The following is a 15,235-nucleotide window of genomic DNA, read 5'->3' on the forward strand; positions in this document are numbered from 1 at the left end:
TATTTTCATATTCATCAACTGATCTAAAATGGCTGAGGATTCATTAAAACAATTGTTGTTTCCAGCCTTCTTACTACCTAACAACAATAATAGCCTATTAACTAATTGTGATGGGTCATTTGGAAGAAAACTAACACCCGAACCAAGCTTACTTAAAGCATCAATAATATGTTTCTCCTTCTCATTCTTCTTACTTTTACCAGCAACAGAAACTCCATAATCAAGTGCATTTAGCAACTCAATATATACCGAGTTGTATATATTGTATACAATATATATATATATACTCAATATATACCGAGTCAATATATACCCAACTCCTATACCCTATCTTCCTCTCTTTCCATATCAAGTGGTTACTCAAAATATTTTGAACCGCTGAATCCGGGGTTTGTTAGAAGAAACATTAATCTTGGAGTTAATTTAACATTTGGTTGAGTAGAACTCAAGAACATCAATTCATCATTAAATATCAATACCTTTTCTTTCACAAGATGGAACACTGCTGGTTCTTCTGTTGGAATGAGACCTGCTCTGGTTTTGGAATCTGCCAAATATTCATTGTTTTGAAGAGCTTCCACTACATAATTAGGGGGTTGATTTACCTCCTCAAGTTTCTGAAATAATTCTTCATCATTATATTCTAATTTTCCAAGTTCTTGTTTTGTTATCTGACTAAAATCTTTGAGCATTTGAAGTTTTTTCGGAGTAAATTCTACCGTGGGAACTGTAGGGTGTTGAGTTTTTAAAAGCGGTTTAAAAAATTTCTCTTGTTTTCTTTCAAAGGCTTCTTCACCAGTTAGTTTCTGTCTCCATTTCTTCTTTATCTCTTCCTGTTGCTTTACAACTTTTGAAACCAACTCTTGATGTTCTTTAAACTTTCTTGCTCTATCTTCAGCATTCATTTAGTATTGAAAAATATCATTTCATGAATTGTAAAGGTCAATGGGAAAATTTTCCTTTTCTTCATCATTATAGTAAATGTGTTGAAATAAATCTTTTTCTTTAAATATTTCATCAAATTCTTTATTGGTATTAATATGAGTTGTTATTTCTTCTTCACTAATACTTGTATCTCTGCTTTTCATATGTTTGCGTTGAGTCTCCTCATCGATATCAAAACCGAATGATAAAATCTTAACTCCATCACCACACAATTGTTTAATAATTTGTCTCATTCCTTCAGGATTCGTTTCTAAAATCCCAAGACCATTAGATTTTACTTTATTTAACTCACTCTTACAATGTGAATATTTTGTAGAACCAAGAGAGACCTCCTCAAATATTTGACCTTCGTTCCTCAATCGCATATGTTCCTCCATTGAAATGTAGTAATAATCTTTCCCTTCTACTTCTCCTGGTCGCTTTGCTCTGGTTGTAGTACTCACAAAACGAATCAGAGGGTGTTTTTTAAAAAAACTTACAATCTTTTCATTTTTACTATTCAAGAGTTTAGATTTATGAAAGTTCTTTCCAGAAGCAGATTTACCCACAAGATTAATAATAATAGTTATCATTTATATATGTAATTATGTTTAAAATAAAAATACATCCTTTAATATCTCATCTTGTTTCACAACAATATATTTATATTTTTCAATCGTGTGTTTCATATAATTTTCAAATTCTTTTTTACTACATAACGTAGAGCAATTATCTCTCCAAAAATTATTTACATCTATTGAATTTAACTTAAATAAAATAAAAGTATTGGCATTGTTTCTTATTGAGCGTCGAGGGAGTTGAAAATATGATTGACGAAGATATATACAATTACAAGAAGAATGTCTCCCTCTTGTATAGTAGCTATCCATTACTGTTTGGTTTCTCTCATTAACACAATCATCAAAGATGACGAGGTTCTTTTTTGATTTATCTAAATCTTGAGGTGAAGGTATATCATCCGTATTATCACTGAGAATACAAGTTATGGGTTTTGGTTTCGATTTTGATTTCTGTGTATCACAAAATAATTGTATTATATCTTCAATATTATAATCATTTAGTTTGTTTTGAAGTTTAAATAAACCGATAATGTCTTCCTTTTTAAGACCTGCATTAAAACCCTGTGAGAGTAGTTGATACTCGGGTTGAAAACTAGACTTTGTAAAAATTAGTAAATTATCATAATCTAAAAAGTTGGGGGTAAGGAGCATCTTTAAAAGCAAACAGGTTTTTCCACATCCGCTTGAACCAACTATTAGACATCTCAATGAATTTGGAATGTTTTTATGGTTATTAAATTTTATCTTATTTTCCCAAACGGGTAAAAAATCATTCATTTATATATTTGGAAAACAAGTCATCCAACTTTTTTTGAGCTATTTTAGAAACTCTATATTTTATCCTGAGTTCGGGTTTAATTTCAAAATAATTCATTATTTTATTTGTTTAATTTCAACATAATCCATTATTTTATTTATATAGCATCTTGTATTAACATTTCCATTAAAATTATTTTGAATAATAAATATCATTAAACCCTTATACATTTCCTCAATACAAAGTCTCTTTCCTTGTAAGAAATGGTGTATTATCACCATAATGCTTAACATTCATCTCTCTTATTAATCTTGTAAAGTAATTCATTTTTGGTTCTAATTTAAAAGAGTTATATGTTTTTTTATATTTTTTATTATCATTAATTAGAATATAATCACAGAATAAACATTGTTTATATGAATCCTCATCATTAAGCCCCACTCTATCACAAGCCGGACAATTCTCTAATTTATCATATGGAGAGTCTGGAAATTCTAAATATCCTTCAGAACTTATCATATTTATGTGGTAAATTTTTACTTAAACTAAATGCAAGTTTATTCATTAATAAATACAATGTTTCAAAGCACAAAAGACAAATTTCAATCAATCTCTACTTCGGTGAAAGATATAGAAAAATATGTCAAAGATGTTAAATTGAACAAAGATAAATATGGAAATTTTTGGGTAAAACCAGTTATGGAAAATAACATGAGCCCCTCTATTTCATTTAAAGGAAGAGCTCTAACTATACCTGGAAAGACATCCATTAAAGTAAATCTAACAAAAGCTTCTCCTCTACTCCTGGCAATTTATTCAAAGCTTGAAAAAGTGATTGACCACGATACTTTGAAAAAGAATGATAAGACCATCAACAATACTCGTGGAGAAATTTGTATTTACTTTAATAATCCAAAGGGTGTAGATCTAAGTAAAATGAATGATGTTAATATTTCTGGTGAAATGTCATTTCGTTCTATGATAGTTAGAGATTATTTAAAGATAACTTTTGATATTAAAAATGTAGAGATTGAATCCGTTAATGAAAGAAAGTATATTGGTATAGATGGAAAGGTTTTTTCTGCTAATTAAATATGAGTCATTACAGCAGTGAAGATTTTACTATTTCATTGAACTCGGACAATAGTGATGATAGTATTTCATTGAACTCGGACGATGGTGATGATAGTATTTCATTGAACACAGATGATAGTTATGATACTAATAGTTTGTGCTCAAATGATAGTTATGAGAGTAGCTTTATTGATGACTGAGTATGATTCTGAGTATTCATGTGATAGTTATGACTTTGATGATTCTGAGTGAAAAAGTGTTTTATTTTAAGCACAGCGATATATATAAAACACCACGTTTTCTCACGCTATAAATATGGTTTATTGTGATACTTGCGAGAAGGAAGTAAAATATTATAAACAACATATTCTCACTGCAAAACATACATACAACATTCTTAACAAACTTTCCCCTCTTCGACCTAAAACAAAACATTGTAAGGTCTGTAAAACAACCATCCTCAAGAAGGGGTTTAAAGCCCATCTTAAAACTAACAAACACTTGTCAAAATTGTTTACTATTAAAAATACTGATGGTGCTTTCAAAAGACATATCAGGTTTCGAATCTTTAACTTCAAACCTCCCGAACCAAAGTCTATAGTTGATGCTGTAGAAATAGTCAAACCTGCTGTTCAAACATTGATTGAAAAAACACTAAAAGAAATGAAACCACTTAAATTTTATATGGGGGTAAAATTAGAAATGACAAAGGATAAAGGAGTTATAGATACACCATAAATGAGAACTGAGCCACACTTTATATCTTCATATCAAAATTTTAAAACATCAGGGGTCTATGATGAACTTATTAAACAAGAGCAAGATGTGGATAATTCAATCGTAGGAAGTGGATTCAATATAGGAAAAATTATTTACATAGACATTCATATTCTTAAATCAGATCCTCTAAAAGCTTCTTCTTACATTGATTTACCCAGTGTTATCAAAAATAGAAAAGCAGTTATCAATATCAAAAATAAAGACAATAAATGTTTTCTCTGGTCTATTTTAGCACACTTACATCCTCCACATTTTCATGATGAAAGAGTATCTCATTATAAAAAATATGAGAATACATTAAATACGAAAGATCTAAAGTTTCCGATGACTTTAAATGATATTCCTAAATTTGAAAAGATGAATAATTTATCAGTTAATGTTTATGGTCTAACAGAAACAAACAACATTCAGGTTTTAAAGCTTTCTGACGATTGTAAACAAACTCATATTAATCTTCTATATTTTAATTCAGAGGAAAATTCACATTATACATACATCAAAGATATTACAAAATTAATAAAACCACAAGTATGTAAAAGAACAAATAAAATATATATTTGTATGCGTTGTCTTAACTTCTTCCATACACAAGAAAGATTAGATAAACATTCAAATTATTGTGGTGAACATAAATCAACGGTAATCAACATGCCTAAAAAAGGCTCAAATATCACATTCAAAGATGAAAAGAAAACAATAAAACATCCATTTGTTATATATGCTGATTTTGAAAGTATTTTAGAAAAAATTGATACTGCTTCTCCAGATCCAAAAGAATCATACACAAATAAATATCAAAAACATACTCCTTGTGGTTTTTGTTATTATATCAAATCATCCGTTGGTGATAAATATAACAAGTTAGAGATGTATAGAGGCTCAAATACCCCAGAGGAGTTTGTGAAACGACTAGAAAAAGACTGTGTTCGATTAACCAAGATAATGAGAGAAACCAATAAACCAATGTCCTTAACAAGTAAAGAAAAAAGGGAATTTATAAAAAACAATGTCTGTCATATTTGTGAGGAGAAAATTGGTAAAGGTCTAAAGGTTAGAGACCATTGTCATCTCACTGGTAAATATAGAGGTCCGGCTCATCAAAGTTGTAATATTAATTATCAACTCCCCTCTTTCATTCCTGTCTTTCTTCATAACAACGCTCATTATGATACACATCTATTTATCAAGGAACTCTCAAAGACTTCTGGAAGTATCTCAGCAATTCCAAACACGGATCAGAAATACATTTCATTCACAAAAACAATTCACACATCTCCTATTACTCATATCAGATTTCTTGATACATTTAAATTCATGGCAAGTCCATTGGCTAACTTGGTTCAAAATCTAAAAGAGTTTCCATGTCTTTCAGAGTATTTTTTAGATAAAGATTTTCTAACACAAAAGGGAATTTACCCCTATGACTATATGGACTCATTTGAGAGATTCAATGAAACACAACTTCCTTCAAAAGAAAATTTCTATAACAAATTAAACAACAGTAATATATCTGATAAAGATTATGTACACGCACAAAATGTTTGGGAAAAATATAACATCAAGAATCTTGGCGAGTATCACGATTTGTATCTCAAAACTGATGTGCTTTTATTGGCCGATGTATTTGAAGCCTTTAGATCTGTTTGTCGCACTGGATATGGATTGGATCCTGCTCACTACTACACAGCACCTGGATTGGCCTGGAGTGCGATGTTGAAAATGACAAAACAAGCTTTGGATTTGATAACCGATGTTGATATGCTTTTGATGATTGAAAAGGCAAAAAGAGGTGGAATTTCACAAGTCTGCTCGAGTAGATACGCAAAAGCAAATAACAAATATCTTCCAAATTATGATCCAACGAAAGAGAGTTCTTACTTGATGTACTATGACGCGAACAACCTGTATGGCTGGGCAATGTCTCAGGCTCTTCCTTATGGAAAACTTAGATGGGTAAAGGAAAAAGACTACAAAAACGTTTTACAAGATGTATGTATCTCTACACAAAAAGAATTGGATGAAGAAAAAGTTGGTTATTATTTTGAAATTGATTTAAAATATCCAGAGGAACTCCATAACCTACACAAAGATCTCCCATTTGCTTGTGAGAAAGAAAGTCCAAAGAAAGAATGGTTGAGTGATTATCAACGATCGTTTGATATAGGTGAATCAACAGAAAAATTACTTACTACATTATATAACAAGAAAAATTATGTTCTACACCAAAGAAATTTGCGACAATATTTATCAAAAGGTCTAAGAGTAGAGAAGATCCATAGGGTTCTAAAGTTCAATCAAAGTCATTGGTTAAAGGGGTACATTGATTTTAATACACAAAGAAGAACAGAGTCAAAAACAGATTTTGAGAAAGACTTTTATAAATTGATGAATAATGCGGTCTTTGGTAAGACTATGGAGAATGTGAGGAAAAGACAAAATATCAGACTATCAACATCTTGGGAACAAGCATCAAAATTAATTAATAGACCGAGTTTTACTCGAGCTGAGGTCTTTACTGAGAACTTTTGTGCGATCCATTTGATTAAAGAGAGTATTGAAATGAACAAACCTATTTATATTGGAACATCAATTCTTGATTTATCAAAGTCATTAATGTATGATTACTTTTATAATAACTTGAGGAAGAAATATCAAAATGATGTTAATCTACTTTATATGGATACAGATAGTTTTATTTTGAAAATTAATACCAACGATGTTTATTCAGACATGAAAAGAGACATTAATATCTATGACACGAGTAATTACAGTCCAGAGAGTGAGTTGTTCTCTTCTAAAAATAAAAAGGTGATTGGAAAGTTCAAGGATGAATTAGGAGGAAATGTTATGAGTGAATTTGTGGGATTGAGGTCAAAGGCTTATGCTTATAAATACATTGTGAATAACGTTGAAAAGACTGATAAGAAGTTAAAAGGTGTAAAGAAAAATGTTATTAAAGAAACAATAAACTTTAAGGATTATTATAACTGTTTAACAACAAAGAAAGAAGAGTTTAGAAAGATTAATGGAATAAGAAGTTATAAACATCAATTATATTCAGAAGAGATAAATAAGAAAGCATTGGGGGCTTTTGATGATAAGAGGTTTATTTTAGAAAATGGAATTGATAGTCTCCCTTATGGTTATATAAGTATATAAGTGATAAGATATATATGTGATAAGATATATATAAGTGATAAGATATATATAAGTGATAAGTTAAAAAGGGGGGGTTGGGGATTTTAACGGGCTACCGCCGCCTTTTTTACTATTATATAAATGATAGAACCAAGTATCAACCAGACTAAAGAGTGGAGGTGTAATCAACCTTGGTATATAAATGGAAAACATAATGAATGTGAAAAATATCAAATAGGTATAATTGAAAAGGCAACTGGTAAAAAAGTTCACAAAACAAATAAGAGAATTAATTTAAATACCGGTGAGTTGGGTAAAAAAGATAAAAATATTTTTGAGTGGACGGAAAACTTTGATGGTTGTCAGGAAAATATATACATTGATTTTAAAATGGTATGTGGGAGAGGAGGCGCTCAGACAAGAACATTGAGGGAGGTTTATCATTTTATTTTAGCTCAGTTAAAATATCTTGAGAAAGAACCAAACTCAAACATATTTTTTGTTAATGTATTAGACGGTGAGGAGAGTTGTAGGAGAATTAAATTATTTCCCACACATAAACAAATATTTGTAGGGTCGTTGTTTGAGTGGGTCAAAGATGATTCACCAGATGATATTAAGAGTAAAAGGTTAAAAGGTCCATAAGGTCAGAAGGATCACAGGTTCACACAGAAGGACCATTGTTTAAGTGGTCTAATGAATAAGGATAACATGTCAAAAGGTTAGAAGGTTCGTAAAGAACAGGGTGAGAGAAATAGAGGTGTTTAGGGGCAATGAGGGAATGGAAAAATTAACATGTAAGTGAATGGGGATTTGGGGTGTCCCAGAACCAACATTATTACACTACTCCCAGCTAAATTTGTAACTAAATTTGACTTGCCGAAAGGGTATTGGCAGATTCCTCTTACTGATCGAGCCAAGGAAATCTCGGCTTTAGTCACACCAAATGGGTTGTATCAGTACAAGGTTCTTCCCGTTGGATTGAAAAACGGGCCTGCTACATTTCAACGGATGATTAATAAGCTTATTGCAGACCTTGATGGGGTGGAGGCTTATCTGGATGATGTCATCATCCACACCATGACCATGGAAGATCATCTTAAACAAATTCATTCATTTTTCAAAAAACCGACCGAGGCAGGGTTGACCATCAATTTATCTAAGAGTGAGTTTGTAAAAGCACAGGTGGTGTTCCTCGGCCATGTAGTAGGTCAGGGTCAGGTGCAACCAGTGACAGCCAAGATAGAAGCCATTGATCGCTTCCAAGTTCCAAAATGGAAGAAGGAGCTTATGAGATTCTTGGGTATGGCTGGTCGGTACCGGCGGTTCTGCAGGAATTTTTCTGATGTGGTAGCCCCTTTAGCGAATTTGCTGAGGAAAGAGACCAAGTTTGTTTGGGATGACAAATGTCAGGCTGCCTTTGCCCACGTCAAAGCGATATTAATGAGCTCTCCTGTCCTAGCAGCGCCGGATTTTCAAGAACCTTTCAAGTTGGCCATTGATGCAAGTGATGTGAGGGCTGGGGCAGTTCTATTACAGGAAGATGATGATGGCGTGGATCACCCGGTGTGCTACTATTCGAAAAAGTTCAACAAACATCAGGCAAATTATGCCACTGTGGAAAAAGAGACCCTTGCTCTCCTGCTGGCGCTTCAGCATTATGAGGTGTATCTGGGACCGACTACCTTTCCGATAAAAGTCTTCCCTGATCACAACCCCTGAACCTTCATTGAAAAAATGAAAAATAAAAATCAGAGGTTGATGATGGAGTTTGTCTTTGCAGGAGTTCAACTTGGAAATTGAGCATGTAAAGGGCAGGGACAATGTCATTGCCGATGCTTTATCCAGAGTGAACTAACTTTGAAAATTCCTGGAGGTTGTTTGGAAGTGTTTGGGTGTGAGTTTTACTTTTGTTTGTTAAAGAGGGGGTTTTTGCATGAAAAGAAAGTTTTCACTATGTTCAAACTTTCTTTCTTGAGGGTGGGGAGTGTTATGGATTCGTCACTTCCCTCATTTGTGCCATGAAGGTGTCCATATATGATTGCATATCTACCACCCCCACTTGCGCAGTGGGCGCGGCCCTCGCCGCCATGTGCGAGGCCTGCCATTTTCTTCGCCTGCCACCCCAACTGCTGTACCCTCATTAATGTCCTCCATTGCAAACTGTCCTTCCCAGGGGTCCTGGGTTAATTCTAACTCCTCATCCTCCTCGTTTACCCCCACCGGCATCCGACCGTCTTGGTTATCCATGGCACGATTTAAAATTTGGGTTTTAATAAAAAATTTCGGCCGCTCGTAATTTGGAGTGCGTTAGGCGCACTTCGGGTCCAATCCCACTCCTGACACCAATTGTTGCGGATCTCCTCGTCGGCCTTTCCCCTTACTAAGGGGGGATTAGTCCCCTTGTCTTTGACTAGCCGACGGGATCCGGGGCTATGACGTTCCTTCCGGACGGTGTTAAATAGGGTTGTAGGCCGAATTCCTATAACCTAAGTACCAACGCCGCCTAGGAAGCAAGGAAATAAGCCCCGCCCGAATCACGGTTGTAGGTGGAAACGCCGAGCGGTAGCGAACCGTGACCTGAGCCGTTATCCAGGACTAGATCCCGATCCGAGCAGTTCCTATCGTGCTACGCTTACCCAATGATGGAAATCACTGAAATCGAATCAGGAAGAAACAAGGAATAACAGTTGGTTTATTACACTATGTACAAGGAGAAGAAGAAGAACACACAGTGCAGCCTTATACAGTCTTATACTTATCCCAGGACAACGGGCCCGTTTCACACTCAGACACTCACACGGGGATTGCAGATGGTCAGGTTGATGGTCCAGGGATGATGGCGTCCAGGCAGTTCGCTCCGGTCCCCGACTCGCACCGCGGAGAAGATGGTCAGGACGGCAGAAGCTCTCCGCGGGTTGTTGGCGCGGATCGGACAGTTACGGGGCGAAAGGTAAGGCTGGCTGGGCGGTTACTTGCGGCCACGGTCGCGTATGTAATAACTGGACCGGCGCTATATGCGCTCCCAATACGAATTTGTATGCGCTCCCAATACAAATTCGTATGCGCTCCCAATACAAGTTCATATGCAAGGCGCAATTCCTTCCAGTTCTTTACAAAGCGCCTCTCCCGCAGAAGTCCTCACAGCCCTTTGCTTCAACCAGTCCTCATACAAAGCGCAAATCGTGCAAGTCCTCTTGATACCAGCGCTGTTGCGCAGGTCCTCCCGCACGAGTCCTTTGCATCAGCCCTTTCAGCACAGTCCTGTTCAAGGGCTTTGTGTGCTGGCTTATATAGGCACGCCCTTACCACGCCCTGTCACGCCACATCACCCGAGCCCTGATTGGCTGGTGGCCCTTACCGCTGCTGTCTCCCCCGCTTCAACCTCGACGCCGCGCTCCTCCCTCTCTCAGGCCTACCTCGTGGCCGTCCGACTAGTTGGAGCGAGCAAAAGGCAGCTAACGCTGCTGGCGGCCAAAGCGTAACAAATGAGGTGGATTAGCCGAATTGGGCGCGGGATCGAGTTTGCCCATAGAAGTGGAATTTGAGGGTGGAGGCAAAATGAAAGGGGGCCTATCTTATTTCTTTTACACAACGCAGATGTTATTAGGGAAATGGCCTTATACTCACACAGACGATGACATAACTAATATCCAAAATGGGCCTACATGTTGCTTGTGGACTAACTATGGGGGCAAACCTTTAACCTTTAATGATGTTTTATGTACACTCTCAATACCGCAACAATATGTTTTATGTGTCAGTTTGTCTTTTCGTGATCAATGTTAGCTCTTACCTGGCCTCGATGTTGTATACTAAAAAAAGAAAGAAAAAAAAAAGGGCGTGTCATCGTCGAGCGTTACATAATATATTTTGGGGGTGTCTGTTGAAGCATTACGGAGCGTTACAGGAGGGTGGGAGGGGATGTCAGATTTGGGCAAAAAATGCGTTACATAATTTTTAATGCCCCCTTGACAACAAAGCCGTGTTGGCTGCTGGAAATATGGAGATGATGTATCTCCTGGTCATGTGGAGAGGAAAGCTTGCTTGTGGGATATACCTACTTGCGGGTTATACGTGCCTGAAGCTTTCCTTGAGTACTTTCCTCCACAGGTGGGGGTATACATACGAGTGGGTTATTTGCGCGAAAATACAGTAACACGACAGAGAAAGCAATGACTGGAGTTGTGGTGTTCTTGTGATCTGGGGCTGTGAATGTGCATGTGTAACAAACAGCCTTCATGAGGATAAAGTTATGTTCTACCAGCATCTTTCCAATCCTGGGGTTGGTCACAAAACAAAAATGGTTACCTTGAACTTCACCTTGGTTGGTGCGATCACTTTTTTCTTGGCTCTGAAAAGGGGAAAAACCAAAATGAAAGTTGATAGCATTTTCATCATGACACTGCCTGCCTGCACAAAATATCTCTTCCTTGGTTCAAAAAACAAGTAAAATTATTGTGAGAACGAAAGTGCAGATAGGAGGAAACAGGAAGCATTTCTGAAACAACAAAATGTAAAGAGAAAAATTAAATGTGACTCACATGGCTGAAGTGATATGCCCATGAACTGATCGACTTTCCTTGAACAGCATTCTTAAACAGATAAAAAAACAAGAATAAACATTTGATAAAACAAGTTTAACAATCCAAAGGACACACAACGAGGGACAGCGAGCGGTTAACTGGCGAACCTTGCCTGCATCCAACCCTTCGGCCAAAGAGACTTGACCTCCGCCTCGAGGAAAGCCTTCAGATAATCTTCAGCAGACTGCCAGTTGTTCTTCTCCGGTTCATAACAAGCAATCTTCGTTTTTACAACATCGCATAACAAGTCTCTGGAACATAAAGTGGGCATCGGATGAAGGAAAAGGGAACCACCTTGTGCCACAAACGGTACACCACTTAACTGACAACGCATCTGGCTCAGATTCAAACCTTAATTCTTCATTCCAATGAAACTTTTTCCTTGGACCAAATATTCTTCTTCCTGGCTTTTCTTCATCTTCATCATCCTCAGAGATTATTTTTTCTTCTCTTTCCTTCTCTCTCTCCTCATTTAACAGTCTAAAAAAAATACAAAGCAGATTCACATGCTTAAAATGCAGGCAATCCCAACACATGTATTCGGTTGAAGTTGTGGCAGTTATGATAATTAGTATAAAAATAACAAAAAGTGAGCTTGACACAAATAAAGCTTCAAGCTAACCTTGTGGGTACTCAAACTTTAAAATCAACATCTCAAGAAGGTTCCGTGTCCTCCGGGATGGAGAAAAACATCAGCAACGGCACTCAAACTTTACAAACCATGCGTGCAATTTTAAAAAAGCCTCGCCGGTCGTTTATCTCACAAAACCTTTTTTTAAATGCTGTTACCGGTATGGAACGTTACCGGTAATGAGGCTATGGCTAAGGGAAGGAGAACATGACCAACCACCTGTTGCAGAGGGCCAGCAACCCAACCAGCTCAATTCTTGTCACAGTAAGCACGAAGGACAAAACTATTATCTCGACTCAACCAAAACAACTCCACGGCCCCAGTATGAGAAGAATGACAGGTACCAATCAAAGCTGAAAAGAAATCGGTAGATTGAAGAACTGTCGAGTTCCTTCAGCAAAGCGCTGAACAAAGTTTGCTAACTGGAACCTTGGGTGATCCTTCTGAAGGTGAGCAGGTATGTAAATTTTTCAGCAATTACCACTTTGATGCAATTGGCTTCAGTGAGGTGAGATGGACTGGTACATAGAGAGATTCGACAAAAAAACACCCTTCTCTACTCTGGCAGAGATGATGGCGTTCAAAGTGGAGGAGTTTGTACATCTGATGAATCACAATGTAGCGTCACATCTTGTTGAGTGGAATCCAGTAAATGATGGGATTATCTCCAGCACATTTAAAACTACCCATTCCACGGTTATTGTTATCCAATGCAATGCACTGACTAATGAATATGCAGAAGGCAACAGATGAGTTTTAATAGTGCACTCCGGGACACATTCAACCAGGCACGCAAACACCATTTGTTAATGCTAACGGGTGGCACGAACACCAAACTTTCATCACACAGACGGCTGGTCAAGGTCCTTGGAAGTCATGGGAGAAGAAACAGGAATGAAAAGGGAGATCGTTTTCGACAGTTCTGTTGCACAAATGATCTTGTCATTCGTGGCACACCATTTCAACAGAAGGGTGTGCACAAGTTAAAGTCAATCTGATTGAATACTTTGCTATTAATGGGAAATGGAGTCGCTCTCGCAGATGTTAGAATGTACCATGGAGCAGACAACAGCAACCACTTCTTAGTAATGGTAAAAACAAAGATAAAACTGAAGAGACACAACAAAAGATGCAGCAGTGCACCAGGAGTTCCTAGTACAAGTGAAGAACAAATATGCCTGTGATAAAAAGAAGAAGAAGAGGATTCGGAGGCGTGATGCTTCTCGCATGCCTATTTATATCCGAGCGCTTTGTGTGCGAGAGTAGGAGGATTCTGCAGACTAAATGGGCTATGTTGAGATCTGCGCTGGTTTATCTTGGTAAGATGAGACTGTCGATTGATGGCTAATGTGTTAGAAAGCTTTTCTAATTTAAATATGCTTCATATGACTAATGAGAAGATTGCTTGTGTGCTTAGGACTTGTGAAGATCGATTTCAATAAAGCCTCATATCTGGGAACGAATCAATTTCATTACAATGCCGTCTTAGTAGATGACGATCCTGAAGAATTAACGCCATGCTTAATACGTGCGATGACTGACAATGCAAAGCAAACACTTGAATACAAAAAAACCGCCAAGTATGGACAAGCATGGAAACATGGGACTCGATAGACAAGAGGAAAGAGCTTCATCACAAGCAGCTGCAAGTAACAACTGACAGAGATTTTATAAATGTGAATTGCACGTCCATGCACACGTGGAATGAACACGTGAGCCTTTACTTCTGGATGATAATGTTGAATGAAATAAGAACGAAGAAATATATGTCGGCATCATTGTTGACGTTTTTGTGACGGCTGTCATCAAACGGAAAAGTAATATATCTTAACGGAAAAGAAAAAGCAAATTTTTCATATATGTCAACATTTTGAGCTATTTAGGCGGTGTATAATACACCATCCTGCATCGATTCCGGTCGAGTCATTAAAGATTTCAAAGAAACCTATTTAAAGTGTATGTGAACATAACTAATTAAAATTAAAAAAACGAAGAAATATATCTCGGTAATTTCCTGAAACATATTTTACTTCCGGATAATAATGTTGAATGAAACATCGATTATGGTCGTCGATTATTCCCAGACGATCAATTGATTCACGCAGTTAGATGCGTATCCCTTACTAAAAATGGACGATTTAGTGCGGGAGGTGGCGAAGTACCGGATCTTCAGTACTCTGGACTTAAAAAGTGCATATCATCAGATACCTATACGCGAGTTGGACAGGCCATACACGGGGTTCCAGTCCCGACAAGGGCTATATCAATTCCGCCACATATCGTTTGGGGTGACGAACAGAGGGACTTGCTTTCAATACGCGATCGATGATACTGTGGCTAGCATGTACGTGGATAATGTGACTATTTGCGCACATACCCAGGAGGACCACGTTGCTAGCTTGAAACGATTATTGGCAGTGGCGCGACAGTACAATCTGACCTTCAATGAGGATAAGTGTCACTATACAACTAAGACAATAGACCTCCTCAGGTACACGGTGACCGGGGGCAAGATAAAGCCTGACGCCGAGCACCAACGGCCTTTGTTCGAAATGGAGGCTCGGGCATCCCTGAGGCGTGCCTTAGGGCCATTTGCTCATTATTGCCAGTGGGTCCAACGTTACTTGGAGAAAATAAGGCCTTTGGTGGATTGTAAAGCCTTTCCTCTGAAGATGGCTGCCAAGGATGCATTTCAACATCTGAAGGAAAATATCACGGGGGCGTGCGTGACTTCCATCGACGACACAATACCCTTCCTGGTCGA

The 15,235-nt window shown here is 37.1% G+C and overlaps 1 protein-coding gene across 7 annotated transcripts in view; it reads right to left on the reverse strand.

The window, feature by feature from the left end:
• The window catches only part of UBN1 (ubinuclein 1), a 393,312-nt gene that overhangs the window by 131,354 nt on the left and 246,723 nt on the right, over positions 1–15,235 (reverse strand). For all 7 annotated transcript variants that reach the window (XR_013623390.1, XM_078777497.1, XM_078777498.1 and 4 more), the window contains 4 exons: positions 12,192–12,320; positions 11,948–12,091; positions 11,799–11,849; positions 11,566–11,608 (listed from right to left, as the gene is read on the reverse strand). Coding sequence is in view for 6 of the 7 variants with exons in the window: in XM_078777497.1 (XP_078633623.1) it covers positions 11,566–11,608; positions 11,799–11,849; positions 11,948–12,091; positions 12,192–12,320 (367 nt within the window). In the remaining variant the exon portion in view is untranslated. The remainder of the gene's footprint in view (positions 1–11,565; positions 11,609–11,798; positions 11,850–11,947; positions 12,092–12,191; positions 12,321–15,235) is intronic.

This window comes from Myxine glutinosa, chromosome 5 (assembly GCF_964187855.1).
Source record: "Myxine glutinosa chromosome 5, kmMyxGlut1.1, whole genome shotgun sequence".
NCBI lineage: Eukaryota > Metazoa > Chordata > Myxini > Myxiniformes > Myxinidae > Myxine > Myxine glutinosa.